Genomic DNA, 12,589 nt, shown 5'->3' on the forward strand with positions numbered 1-12,589 from the left:
GCATCGTACATTCACATACATCATCCTTCATTAATCCCTCATGTAGAGAACTACATCATCCTTCATTAATCCCTCATTTAGAGTACTACATCATCCTTCATTAATCCCTCATGTAGAGAACTACATCATCCTTCATTAATCCCTCATGTAGAGAACTACATCATCCTTCATTAATCCCTAATTTAGAGAACTACATCATCCTTCATTAATCCCTCATGTAGAGAACTACATCATCCTTCATTAATCCCTCATGTAGAGAACTACATCATCCTTCATTAATCCCTCATGTAGAGAACTACATCATCCTTCATTAATCCCTCATGTAGAGTACTACATCATCCTTCATTAATCCCTCATTTAGAGAACTACATCATCCTTCATTAATCCCTCATTTAGAGAACTACATCATCCTTCATTAATCCCTCATTTAGAGAACTACATCATCCTTCATTAATCCCTCATTTAGAGTACTACATCATCCTTCATTAATCCCTCATGTAGAGAACTACATCATCCTTCATTAATCCCTCATTTAGAGAACTACATCATCCTTCATTAATCCCTCATGTAGAGAACTACATCATCCTTCATTAATCCCTCATTTAGAGAACTACATCATCCTTCATTAATCCCTCATGTAGAGAACTACATCATCCTTCATTAATCCCTCATTTAGAGTACTACATCATCCTTCATTAATCCCTCATTTAGAGAACTACATCATCCTTCATTAATCCCTCATGTAGAGAACTACATCATCCTTCATTAATCCCTCATTTAGAGTACTACATCATCCTTCATTAATCCCTCATGTAGAGAACTACATCATCCTTCATTAATCCCTCATTTAGAGTACTACATCATCCTTCATTAATCCCTCATGTAGAGAACTACATCATCCTTCATTAATCCCTCATTTAGAGAACTACATCATCCTTCATTAATCCCTCATTTAGAGAACTACATCATCCTTCATTAATCCCTCATTTAGAGAACTACATCATCCTTCATTAATCCCTCATTTAGAGAACTACATCATCCTTCATTAATCCCTCATTTAGAGAACTACATCATCCTTCATTAATCCCTCATTTAGAGAACTACATCATCCTTCATTAATCCCTCATTTAGAGAACTACATCATCCTTCATTAATCCCTCATGTAGAGAACTACATCATCCTTCATTAATCCCTCATTTAGAGAACTACATCATCCTTCATTAATCCCTCATTTAGAGTTCTACATCATCCTTCATTTATCCCTAATTTAGAGTACGACATCATAAGAGTATAATTTCTGTTACCACTTCATTTTACATAATCAAATCATACAGAACAAAACAAAACATACTTATAATCCGAAAATCGAATCTAAAATGCACATATTTATATATGATTACATCGACAACATACAGAATAAATATGTAACAAATGTTCCTCAACATGTTTGAGAGACACATTGTATGGTGGCCTGAGGTGGGTGGGTCCAGAATCTGATCTGAGTGTCGTCATTGGTCAACAGAGGATGGAGAGAGAGAATGGGGGAGGGGAGCTGGATGGAAGAGAGGATAGAGGGACGGAGGGAAAGGTCCTCCTCACAACATACTGGTCTTCACCCTCTCAAAGATCTGTCGGACCTTCACCGCCGGGACGCAGCCTTCCCTCACGATACTAATCGTGCCTGGAGGAGGAGGAAACACAATATTGACTGAGTGATCACTGACACACAATGAATCATAGGGTGGGACGAGGGTTGCAATGTCCCGGTAACTTTCCCAGGTTTTCCAGAAATCCTGGTCAGAGGATTCTTTCAAATCCAGAAATCTTTCAACCTGTATTTCTGGAAAGCCTGGGAATTTAGGGAAAGTTTTCAGAATGTTCCATCCCAAGACAGGACAACACAACCTAAGAGGTTAGTAATTAGTTATTGTAGTGAGCGTCTGTTCTGTAACATCATACCTTCATCTATCTTGAGGCAGTTCACCACCGTTGAGGCTACGATCTCGTTGGAATCCCCGTCACACAGAACCCCCTGGATCTTATGGCCCAGCCGACTAGGATACACATGGAGACAGACAGAGTAGGTTCAGGTTTAGGTTTAGGTTAGGTTTAGATTGGCCCAGCCGACTAGGATACACATAGAGACAGACAGAGTAGGTTCAGGTTCAGGTTAGGTTTACACCTTGTATATTGACTCTGTACCGGTACCCCTGTATATAGCCTCCACATTGACTCAGTACCGTAATACCCTGTATATAGCCTCCACGTTGACTCTGTACCGTAATACCCTGTATATAGCCTCCACGTTGACTCTGTACCGTAATACCCTGTATATAGCCTCCACGTTGACTCTGTACCGTAATACCCTGTATATAGCCTCCACATTGACTCTGTACTGTAATACCCTGTATATAGCCTCCACATTGACTCTGTACCAGTACCCAAACTGGATATAGCCTCCACATTGACTCAGTACCGTAATACCCTGTATATAGCCTCCACATTGACTCTGTACCGTAATACCCTGTATATAGCCTCCACATTGACTCTGTACCGTAATACCCTGTATATAGCCTCCACATTGACACAGTACCGTAATACCCTATTTATAGCCTCCACATTGACTCTGTACTGTAATACCCTGTACATAGCCTCCACATTGACTCAGTACTGTAATACCCTGTATATAGCCTCCACATTGACTCTGTACCGTAATACCCTGTATATAGCCTCCACATTGACTCTGTACCGTAATACCCTGTATATAGCCTCCACATTGACACTGTACTGTAATACCCTGTATATAGCCTCCACATTGACTCAGTACCGTAATACCCTGTATATAGCCTCCACATTGACTCAGTACCGTAATACCCTGTATATAGCCTCCACATTGACTCAGTACCGTAATACCCTGTATATAGCCTCCACATTGACTCTGTACCGTAATACCCTGTATATAGCCTCCACATTGACTCTGTACCGTAATACCCTGTATATAGCCTCCACATTGACTCAGTACCGTAATACCCTGTATATAGCCTCCACATTGACTCAGTACCGTAATACCCTGTATATAGCCTCCACATTGACTCAGTACCGTAATACCCTGTATATAGCCTCCACATTGACTCTGTACCGTAATACCCTGTATATAGCCTCCACATTGACTCAGTACCGTAATACCCTGTATATAGCCTCCACATTGACTCTGTACCGTAATACCCTGTATATAGCCTCCACATTGACTCTGTACCGTAATACCCTGTATATAGCCTCCACATTGACTCAGTACCGTAATACCCTGTATATAGCCTCCACATTGACTCTGTACCGTAATACCCTATATATAGCCTCCACATTGACACTGTACCGTAATACCCTGTATATAGCCTCCACATTGACTCAGTACCGTAATACCCTGTATATAGCCTCCACATTGACTCAGTACCGTAATACCCTGTATATAGCCTCCACGTTGACTCTGTACTGTAATACCCTGTATATAGCCTCCACATTGACTCAGTACCGTAATACCCTGTATATAGCCTCCACGTTGTCTCAGTACCGTAATACCCTGTATATAGCCTCCATGTTGTTATTTTGATTATTGGTTACTTTTATTTTTTATTTTTTATTTTTTGTACTTAACACTTGTTCTTTAACATTGTTAGTTAAGGGCTTGTAAGTAAGCATTTCACTGTAAGGTCTACTACACCTGTGTATTTGGCGCAAGTGACAAATAACATTTGATTTGATTTTGTTTGTACGAATGATTCCACCCTAGATCAGCTAGATGCCGGCAAGAGTGTGAAAGGCGGTATTGAATGTGTCACTGTCTGTCACCTTGGTTACACGACCTGTGCACCTACGTTTTAAACGTTCATTCGTAGGCTAGGCTGTAGGGCAGAGGGAAAATTAGAGTATCATGTTGTAGCCTAAACCGATCACTGTTACATTGAACTGGGTGAATGGAATAATGAATTCCAGTCATTCGATATGCTGTAATAGATTTAAGGCCATGCTCTTAGAAAAATAATCATCCTCACTATTCTTAAACGGCACCTACCATCACTGGAATCTAATCATCATGACCCTACAGCCAGCAGGACACAAGGCAGAGGACTGATAAGCACAGATATATTAGTAGAACTGGATATTTACACAGCAGGCTGACTGATATGAAACCAGTCTGACAGGAAATATCAGACCAGTTTACAATACAACCAGCAATCCAAGATAGAAAAATACTTCTATACTGACATCACTTTCACTATCACGATCAGCATGAAGGCAGCATAGCTGTTCAAACTACAGTGCCTTGCGAAAGTATTCGGCCCCCTTGAACTTTGCGACCTTTTGCCACATTTCAGGCTTCAAACATAAAGATATAAAACTGTATTTTTTTGTGAAGAATCAACAGCAAGTGGGACACAATCATGAAGTGGAACGACATTTATTGGATATTTCAAACTTTTTGAACAAATCAAAAACTGAAAAATTGGGCGTGCAAAATTATTCAGCCCCTTTACTTTCAGTGCAGCAAACTCTCTCCAGAAGTTCAGTGAGGATCTCTGAATGATCCAATGTTGACCTAAATGACTAATGATGATAAATACAATCCACCTGTGTGTAATCAAGTCTCCGTATAAATGCACCTGCACTGTGATAGTCTCAGAGGTCCGTTAAAAGCGCAGAGAGCATCATGAAGAACAAGGAACACACCAGGCAGGTCCGAGATACTATTGTGAAGAAGTTTAAAGCCGGATTTGGATACAAAAAGATTTACCAAGCTTTAAACATCCCAAGGAGCACTGTGCAAGCGATAATATTGAAATGGAAGGAGTATCAGACCACTGCAAATCTACCAAGACCTGGCCGTCCCTCTAAACTTTCAGCTCATACAAGGAGAAGACTGATCAGAGATGCAGCCAAGAGGCCCATGATCACTCTGGATGAACTGCAGAGATCTACAGCTGAGGTGGGAGACTCTGTCCATAGGACAACAATCAGTCGTATATTGCACAAATCTGGCCTTTATGGAAGAGTGGCAAGAAGAAAGCCATGTCTTAAAGATATCCATAAAAAGTGTTGTTTAAAGTTTTCCACAAGCCACCTGGGAGACACACCAAACATGTGGAAGAAGGTGCTCTGGTCAGATGAAACCAAAATTTAACTTTATGGCAACAATGCAAAACGTTATGTTTGGCGTAAAAGCAACACAGCGCATCACCCTGAACACACCATCCCCACTGTCAAACATGGTGGTGGCAGCATCATGGTTTGGGCCTGCTTTTCTTCAGCAGGGACAGGGAAGATGGTTAAAATTGATGGGAAGATGGATGGAGCCAAATACAGGACCATTCTGGAAGAAAACCTGATGGAGTCTGCAAAATACCTGAGACTGGGACAGAGATTTGTCTTCCAACAAGACAATGATCCAAAACATAAAGCAAAATCTACAATGGAATGGTTCAAAAATAAAGATATCCAGGTGTTAGAATGGCCAAGTCAAAGTCCAGACCTGAATCCAATCGAGAATGGGGGGGCTGAATAAGGGGGCTGAATAATTTTGCACGCCCAATTTTTCAGTTTTTGATTTGTTAAAAAAGTTTGAAATATCCAATAAATGTCGTTCCACTTCATGATTGTGTCCCACTTGTTGTTGATTCTACACAAAAAAATACAGTTTTATATCTTTATGTTTGAAGCCTGAAATGTGGCAAAAGGTCGCAAAGTTCAAGGGGGCCGAATACTTTCGCAAGGCACTGTATCTGATGAAGGCAGCATAGCTGTTCAAACTATCTGATGAAGGCAGCATAGCTGTTCAAACTATCTGATGAAGGCAGCATAGCTGTTCAAACTATCTGATGAAGGCAGCATAGCTGTTCAAACTATCTGACGAAGGCAGCATAGCATACCAACAGGCTTAAGTGCTTAAGTATAGGTGAGTACAGGGTACAGGTGGGTACAGGTGAGAACAGGTGGGTACAGGTGAGTACAGGGTACAGGTGGGTACAGGTGGGTACAGGTGAGTACAGGTGGGTACAGGTGGGTATAGGTGAGTACAGGTGAGTACAGGTGGGTACAGGTGAGTACAGGTGGGTACAGGTGAGTGTTATGATAGGACTTTACCTGATGACCATGTCGTGGTGCGTGCTGTCGGGTTCTCCACTGGGATTGGCTGAGGTGATGGCAAGTGGTCCGGTGATGTCACACAGGTGTCCTGTGACGGTGTGGTCAGGGACTCGGATCATGATGCTATCATTGGTCCCCACGCGGTCGTAGGCCGGACCCACACCTGGACAACATAGGTAAACAATTAGAACATCAATCGAATGATCGCTCACGATATAGAATAAAGAAACCATTTCTGAGAGTATCCCTAACTCTAATCCAATGTAACCTGGCAGGGTAGCCTAGTGGTTAGAGCGTTGGACTAGTAACCGGAAGGTTGCAAGTTCAAACTTCTGAGCTGACAAGGTACAAATCTGTCATTCTGCACCTGAACAGGCAGTCAACCCACTGTTCATAGGCCGTCAGTGAAAATAAGAATTTGTTCTTAACTCACTTGCTTAGTTAAATAAAGTTTTTTTAAACTATTTAAAATCCTAATGCAGTTGAAGCCACCCTCCTCCTCCCCTCTCCTCCCCTCCTCACTCCTTACCCAGTCTGAGTAGCCAGTCTCCCTTGCTGACGATGCAGCTGATCCCTCCAGGGTAGACGTTCCTCATGAATTCCCAGAGTAGAGAGCTGAATGGGGGCTTGGCTGCCACCAGCTGCTCCACACTGGAGATACAGATACAGATGGGCTTCTCTGCTGGACGGTCCTTAATGTTGTAGATGTTCTCGATGGCCTGAGGGTTCTTGCAGGAGGCGGCCAGGGCGTAGACCGTATCGGTGGGGATTCCACAGACCCCCCCGTCGTCCAGCAGTCTGGAGATCTTCAGAAGACCGCTGGTCAGTCTGGAGTCTACCACGGGACAAGGCAGAGCAGTGGAAGACTTCTGCTGCTGATTCACATCCTGAGACACAACAACACAGGGAGAGAGACACACGATATGGAACACAATAGAAAAGGAATGAACTGGATTGGAGAAAAGTATAATAAAATGTAATGAAACACATGAACCCACTGCATTCTACTTGTCAGCTCATCCAGTGGAAAGCAACAGAATGGAATAGTGCCTTGTTCTCACCTTAACCAGTGGAGGCCCCATGGGCATCACACTCTGGCGGAAGGTACAGTTGACCAGTGATGCCAGGGTTCCATATAGACAGATGACAGAGAACACAGCTAGCATGGCAACTACAAGAACAACGCCAGAAATGTGTTAGAACAGTAACACAGCTGACATCTAGATTGCAAAATAATGGGTACATTTTACAGTTACTGTTTGAGCAGCAAACATATTGATGGATACCACATAACACTGTCTGAATCACAAACCCAACACTTCAACCACTCCGATCACTCCATAAAGGGCAGATGGCCAAGTGTTGGTTTTGGGTTTCAGCCTTACTGTATATCACAATAGGTTGGTGGAACCGTCATTGGGGAGAAATGAGGGCTTGTCATTAGGCTTCTTCTATTGACTGGAACAGAATCAGTGGAATGGTAGCAAATACATCAAACACATAGTTTCAAGGTGGTTGATGCCGTTCCATTTGCTCCGTTCCGGACATTATTATGAGCCGTTCTCCCCTCAGGAGCCTCCTGAGCCGTTTATGTAGAATGTGAGTCCTGTCAGTGTAGGGAGGTGAAAAGCAGGTCACTTACTCTCCAGCTGGTAGGGGAGCTGTTGCAGAGTGGACAGGAGGAAACACACCAGAACCGCCTCCATGACCACGGTCAGAGACAAGAGGACCAGGTTACCATACGCAGCTGGAGGGGACATGGAGAGGGTTAGGACCAGGTTACCATGGAGAGGGTTAGGACCAGGTTACCATGGAGAGGGTTAGGACCAGGTTACCATGGAGAGGGTTAGGACCAGGTTACCATACGCAGCTGGAGGGGACATGGAGAGGGTTAGGACCAGGTTACCATACGCAGCTGGAGGGGACATGGAGAGGGTTAGGACCAGGTTACCATGGAGAGGGTTAGGACCAGGTTACCATACGCAGCTGGAGGGGACATGGAGAGGGTTAGGACCAGGTTACCATGGAGAGGGTTAGGACCAGGTTACCATACGCAGCTGGAGGGGACATGGAGAGGGTTAGGACCAGGTTACCATACGCAGCTGGAGGGGACATGGAGAGGGTTAGGACCAGGTTACCATGGAGAGGGTTAGGACCAGGTTACCATGGAGAGGTTTAGGACCAGGTTACCATGGAGAGGGTTAGGACCAGGTTACCATACGCAGCTGGAGGGGACATGGAGAGGGTTAGGACCAGGTTACCATGGAGAGGGTTAGGACCAGGTTACCATGGAGAGGTTTAGGACCAGGTTACCATGGAGAGGGTTAGGACCAGGTTACCATGGAGAGGGTTAGGACCAGGTTACCATACGCAGCTGGAGGGGACATGGAGAGGGTTAGGACCAGGTTACCATACGCAGCTGGAGGGGACATGGAGAGGGTTAGGACCAGGTTACCATACGCAGCTGGAGGGGACATGGAGAGGGTTAGGACCAGGTTACCATACGCAGCTGGAGGGGACATGGAGAGGGTTAGGACCAGGTTACCATGGAGAGGGTTAGGACCAGGTTACCATGGAGAGGGTTAGGACCAGGTTACCATGGAGAGGGTTAGGACCAGGTTACCATGGAGAGGGTTAGGACCAGGTTACCATGGAGAGGTTTAGGACCAGGTTACCATGGAGAGGGTTAGGACCAGGTTACCATGGAGAGGGTTAGGACCAGGTTACCATGGAGAGGTTTAGGACCAGGTTACCATGGAGAGGTTTAGGACCAGGTTACCATGGAGAGGGTTAGGACCAGGTTACCATGGAGAGGTTTAGGACCAGGTTACCATGGAGAGGTTTAGGACCAGGTTACCATGGAGAGGGTTAGGACCAGGTTACCATGGAGAGGTTTAGGACCAGGTTACCATGGAGAGGGTTAGGACCAGGTTACCATGGAGAGGTTTAGGACCAGGTTACCATGGAGAGGTTTAGGACCAGGTTACCATGGAGAGGGTTAGGACCAGGTTACCATACGCAGCTGGAGGGGACATGGAGAGGGTTAGGACCAGGTTACCATGGAGAGGGTTAGGACCAGGTTACCATGGAGAGCTTTATGACCAGGTTACCATGGAGGGTTAGGACCAGGTTACCATGGAGAGGTTTAGGACCAGGTTACCATGGAGAGGGTTAGGACCAGGTTACCATGGAGAGGTTTAGGACCAGGTTACCATGGAGAGGGTTAGGACCAGGTTACCATGGAGAGGGTTAGGACCAGGTTTCCATGGAGAGGTTTAGGACCAGGTTACCATGGAGAGGGTTAGGACCAGGTTACCATACGCAGCTGGAAGGGACATGGAGAGGGTTAGGACCAGGTTACCATGGAGAGCTTTAGGACCAGGTTACCATGGAGAGGTTTAGGACCAGGTTTCCATGGAGAGGTTTAAGACCAGGTTACCATGGAGAGGGTTAGGACCAGGTTACCATGGAGAGGTTTAGGACCAGGTTACCATGGAGAGTTTAGGACCAGGTTACCATGGAGAGGTTAGGACCAGGTTACCATGGAGAGGTTTAGGGGTTACCATGGAGAGGTTTAGGACCAGGTTACCATGGAGAGGGTTAGGACCAGGTTACCATGGAGAGGTTTAGGACCAGGTTACCATGGAGAGGTTTAGGACCAGGTTACCATGGAAAGGCTTAGGACCAGGTTTCCATGGAGAGATTTAGGACCAGGTTACCATGGAGAGGGTTAGGACCAGGTTACCATGGAGAGGTTTAGGACCAGGTTACCATGGAGAGGGTTAGGACCAGGTTTCCATGGAGAGGTTTAGGACCAGGTTACCATGGAGAGGGTTAGGACCAGGTTACCATACGCAGCTGGAAGGGACATGGAGAGGGTTAGGACCAGGTTACCATGGAGAGCTTTAGGACCAGGTTACCATGGAGAGGTTTAGGACCAGGTTTCCATGGAGAGGCTTAAGACCAGGTTACCATGGAGAGGGTTAGGACCAGGTTACCATGGAGAGGTTTAGGACCAGGTTACCATGGAGAAGTTTAGGACCAGGTTACCATGGAGAGGGTTAGGACCAGGTTACCATGGAGAGGGTTAGGACCAGTTTACCATGGAGAGGGTTAAGACCAGGTTACCATGGAGAGGGTTAGGACCAGGTTACCATGGAGAGGGTTAGGACCAGGTTACCATGGAGAGGGTTAGGACCAGGTTACCATGGAGAGGTTTAGGACCAGGTTACCATGGAGAGGTTTAGGACCAGGTTACCATGGAGAGGGTTAGGACCAGGTTACCATGGAGAGGGTTAGGACCAGGTTACCATGGAGAGGTTTAGGACCAGGTTACCATGGAGAGGTTTAGGACCAGGTTACCATGGAGAGGGTTAGGACCAGGTTACCATGGAGAGGTTTAGGACCAGGTTACCATGGAGAGGGTTAGGACCAGGTTACCATGGAGAGGTTTAGGACCAGGTTACCATGGAGAGGTTTAGGACCAGGTTACCATGGAGAGGGTTAGGACCAGGTTACCATACGCAGCTGGAAGGGACATGGAGAGGGTTAGGACCAAGTTACCATGGAGAGGGTTAGGACCAGGTTACCATGGAGAGCTTTAGGACCAGGTTATCATGGAGAGGGTTAGGACCAGGTTACCATGGAGAGGTTTAGGACCAGGTTACCATGGAGAGGGTTAGGACCAGGTTACCATGGAGAGGTTTAGGACCAGGTTACCATGGAGAGGGTTAGGACCAGGTTACCATGGAGAGGGTTAGGACCAGGTTACCATGGAGAGGTTTAGGACCAGGTTACCATGGAGAGGGTTAGGACCAGGTTACCATACGCAGCTGGAAGGGACATGGAGAGGGTTAGGACCAGGTTACCATGGAGAGCTTTAGGACCAGGTTACCATGGAGAGGTTTAGGACCAGGTTTCCATGGAGAGGCTTAAGACCAGGTTACCATGGAGAGGGTTAGGACCAGGTTACCATGGAGAGGTTTAGGACCAGGTTACCATGGAGAAGTTTAGGACCAGGTTACCATGGAGAGGGTTAGGACCAGGTTACCATGGAGAGGTTTAGGACCAGGTTACCATGGAGAGGTTTAGGACCAGGTTACCATGGAGAGGGTTAGGACCAGGTTACCATGGAGAGGTTTAGGACCAGGTTACCATGGAGAGGTTTAGGACCAGGTTACCATGGAGAGGGTTAGGACCAGGTTTCCATGGAGAGGTTTAGGACCAGGTTACCATGGAGAGGGTTAGGACCAGGTTACCATGGAGAGGTTTAGGACCAGGTTACCATGGAGAGGGTTAGGACCAGGTTTCCATGGAGAGGTTTAGGACCAGGTTACCATGGAGAGGGTTAGGACCAGGTTACCATACGCAGCTGGAAGGGACATGGAGAGGGTTAGGACCAGGTTACCATGGAGAGCTTTAGGACCAGGTTACCATGGAGAGGTTTAGGACCAGGTTTCCATGGAGAGGCTTAAGACCAGGTTACCATGGAGAGGGTTAGGACCAGGTTACCATGGAGAGGTTTAGGACCAGGTTACCATGGAGAAGTTTAGGACCAGGTTACCATGGAGAGGGTTAGGACCAGGTTACCATGGAGAGGGTTAGGACCAGTTTACCATGGAGAGGCTTAAGACCAGGTTACCATGGAGAGGGTTAGGACCAGGTTACCATGGAGAGGGTTAGGACCAGGTTACCATGGAGAGGGTTAGGACCAGGTTACCATGGAGAGGTTTAGGACCAGGTTACCATGGAGAGGTTTAGGACCAGGTTACCATGGAGAGGGTTAGGACCAGGTTACCATGGAGAGGTTTAGGACCAGGTTACCATGGAGAGGTTTAGGACCAGGTTACCATGGAGAGGGTTAGGACCAGGTTACCATGGAGAGGTTTAGGACCAGGTTACCATGGAGAGGGTTAGGACCAGGTTACCATGGAGAGGTTTAGGACCAGGTTACCATGGAGAGGTTTAGGACCAGGTTACCATGGAGAGGGTTAGGACCAGGTTACCATACGCAGCTGGAAGGGACATGGAGAGGGTTAGGACCAGGTTACCATGGAGAGGGTTAGGACCAGGTTACCATGGAGAGCTTTAGGACCAGGTTACCATGGAGAGGGTTAGGACCAGGTTACCATGGAGAGGTTTAGGACCAGGTTACCATGGAGAGGGTTAGGACCAGGTTACCATGGAGAGGTTTAGGACCAGGTTACCATGGAGAGGGTTAGGACCAGGTTACCATGGAGAGGGTTAGGACCAGGTTTCCATGGAGAGGTTTAGGACCAGGTTACCATGGAGAGGGTTAGGACCAGGTTACCATACGCAGCTGGAAGGGACATGGAGAGGGTTAGGACCAGGTTACCATGGAGAGCTTTAGGACCAGGTTACCATGGAGAGGTTTAGGACCAGGTTTCCATGGAGAGGCTTAAGACCAGGTTACCATGGAGAGGGTTAGGAC

At 46.4% G+C, this 12,589-nt stretch overlaps 1 protein-coding gene across 1 annotated transcript in view; it reads right to left on the reverse strand.

Annotated features, from left to right (window-relative positions):
* Positions 1-515: 515 nt before the first annotated feature.
* LOC127913707 (uncharacterized) overlaps positions 516-12,589 on the reverse strand; it is a 16,479-nt gene continuing 4,405 nt past the window's right edge. Inside the window, exons 4-9 of the mRNA XM_052486948.1 lie at positions 7,781-7,885; positions 7,200-7,309; positions 6,668-7,025; positions 6,136-6,301; positions 1,960-2,054; positions 516-1,681 (exon numbers count right to left, since the gene is read on the reverse strand). Coding sequence (XP_052342908.1) covers positions 1,596-1,681; positions 1,960-2,054; positions 6,136-6,301; positions 6,668-7,025; positions 7,200-7,309; positions 7,781-7,885 — 920 coding nt within the window. The 3' untranslated portion in view covers positions 516-1,595. The remainder of the gene's footprint in view (positions 1,682-1,959; positions 2,055-6,135; positions 6,302-6,667; positions 7,026-7,199; positions 7,310-7,780; positions 7,886-12,589) is intronic.

This window comes from Oncorhynchus keta, chromosome 30, assembly GCF_023373465.1.
Source record: "Oncorhynchus keta strain PuntledgeMale-10-30-2019 chromosome 30, Oket_V2, whole genome shotgun sequence".
Lineage (NCBI taxonomy): Eukaryota > Metazoa > Chordata > Actinopteri > Salmoniformes > Salmonidae > Oncorhynchus > Oncorhynchus keta.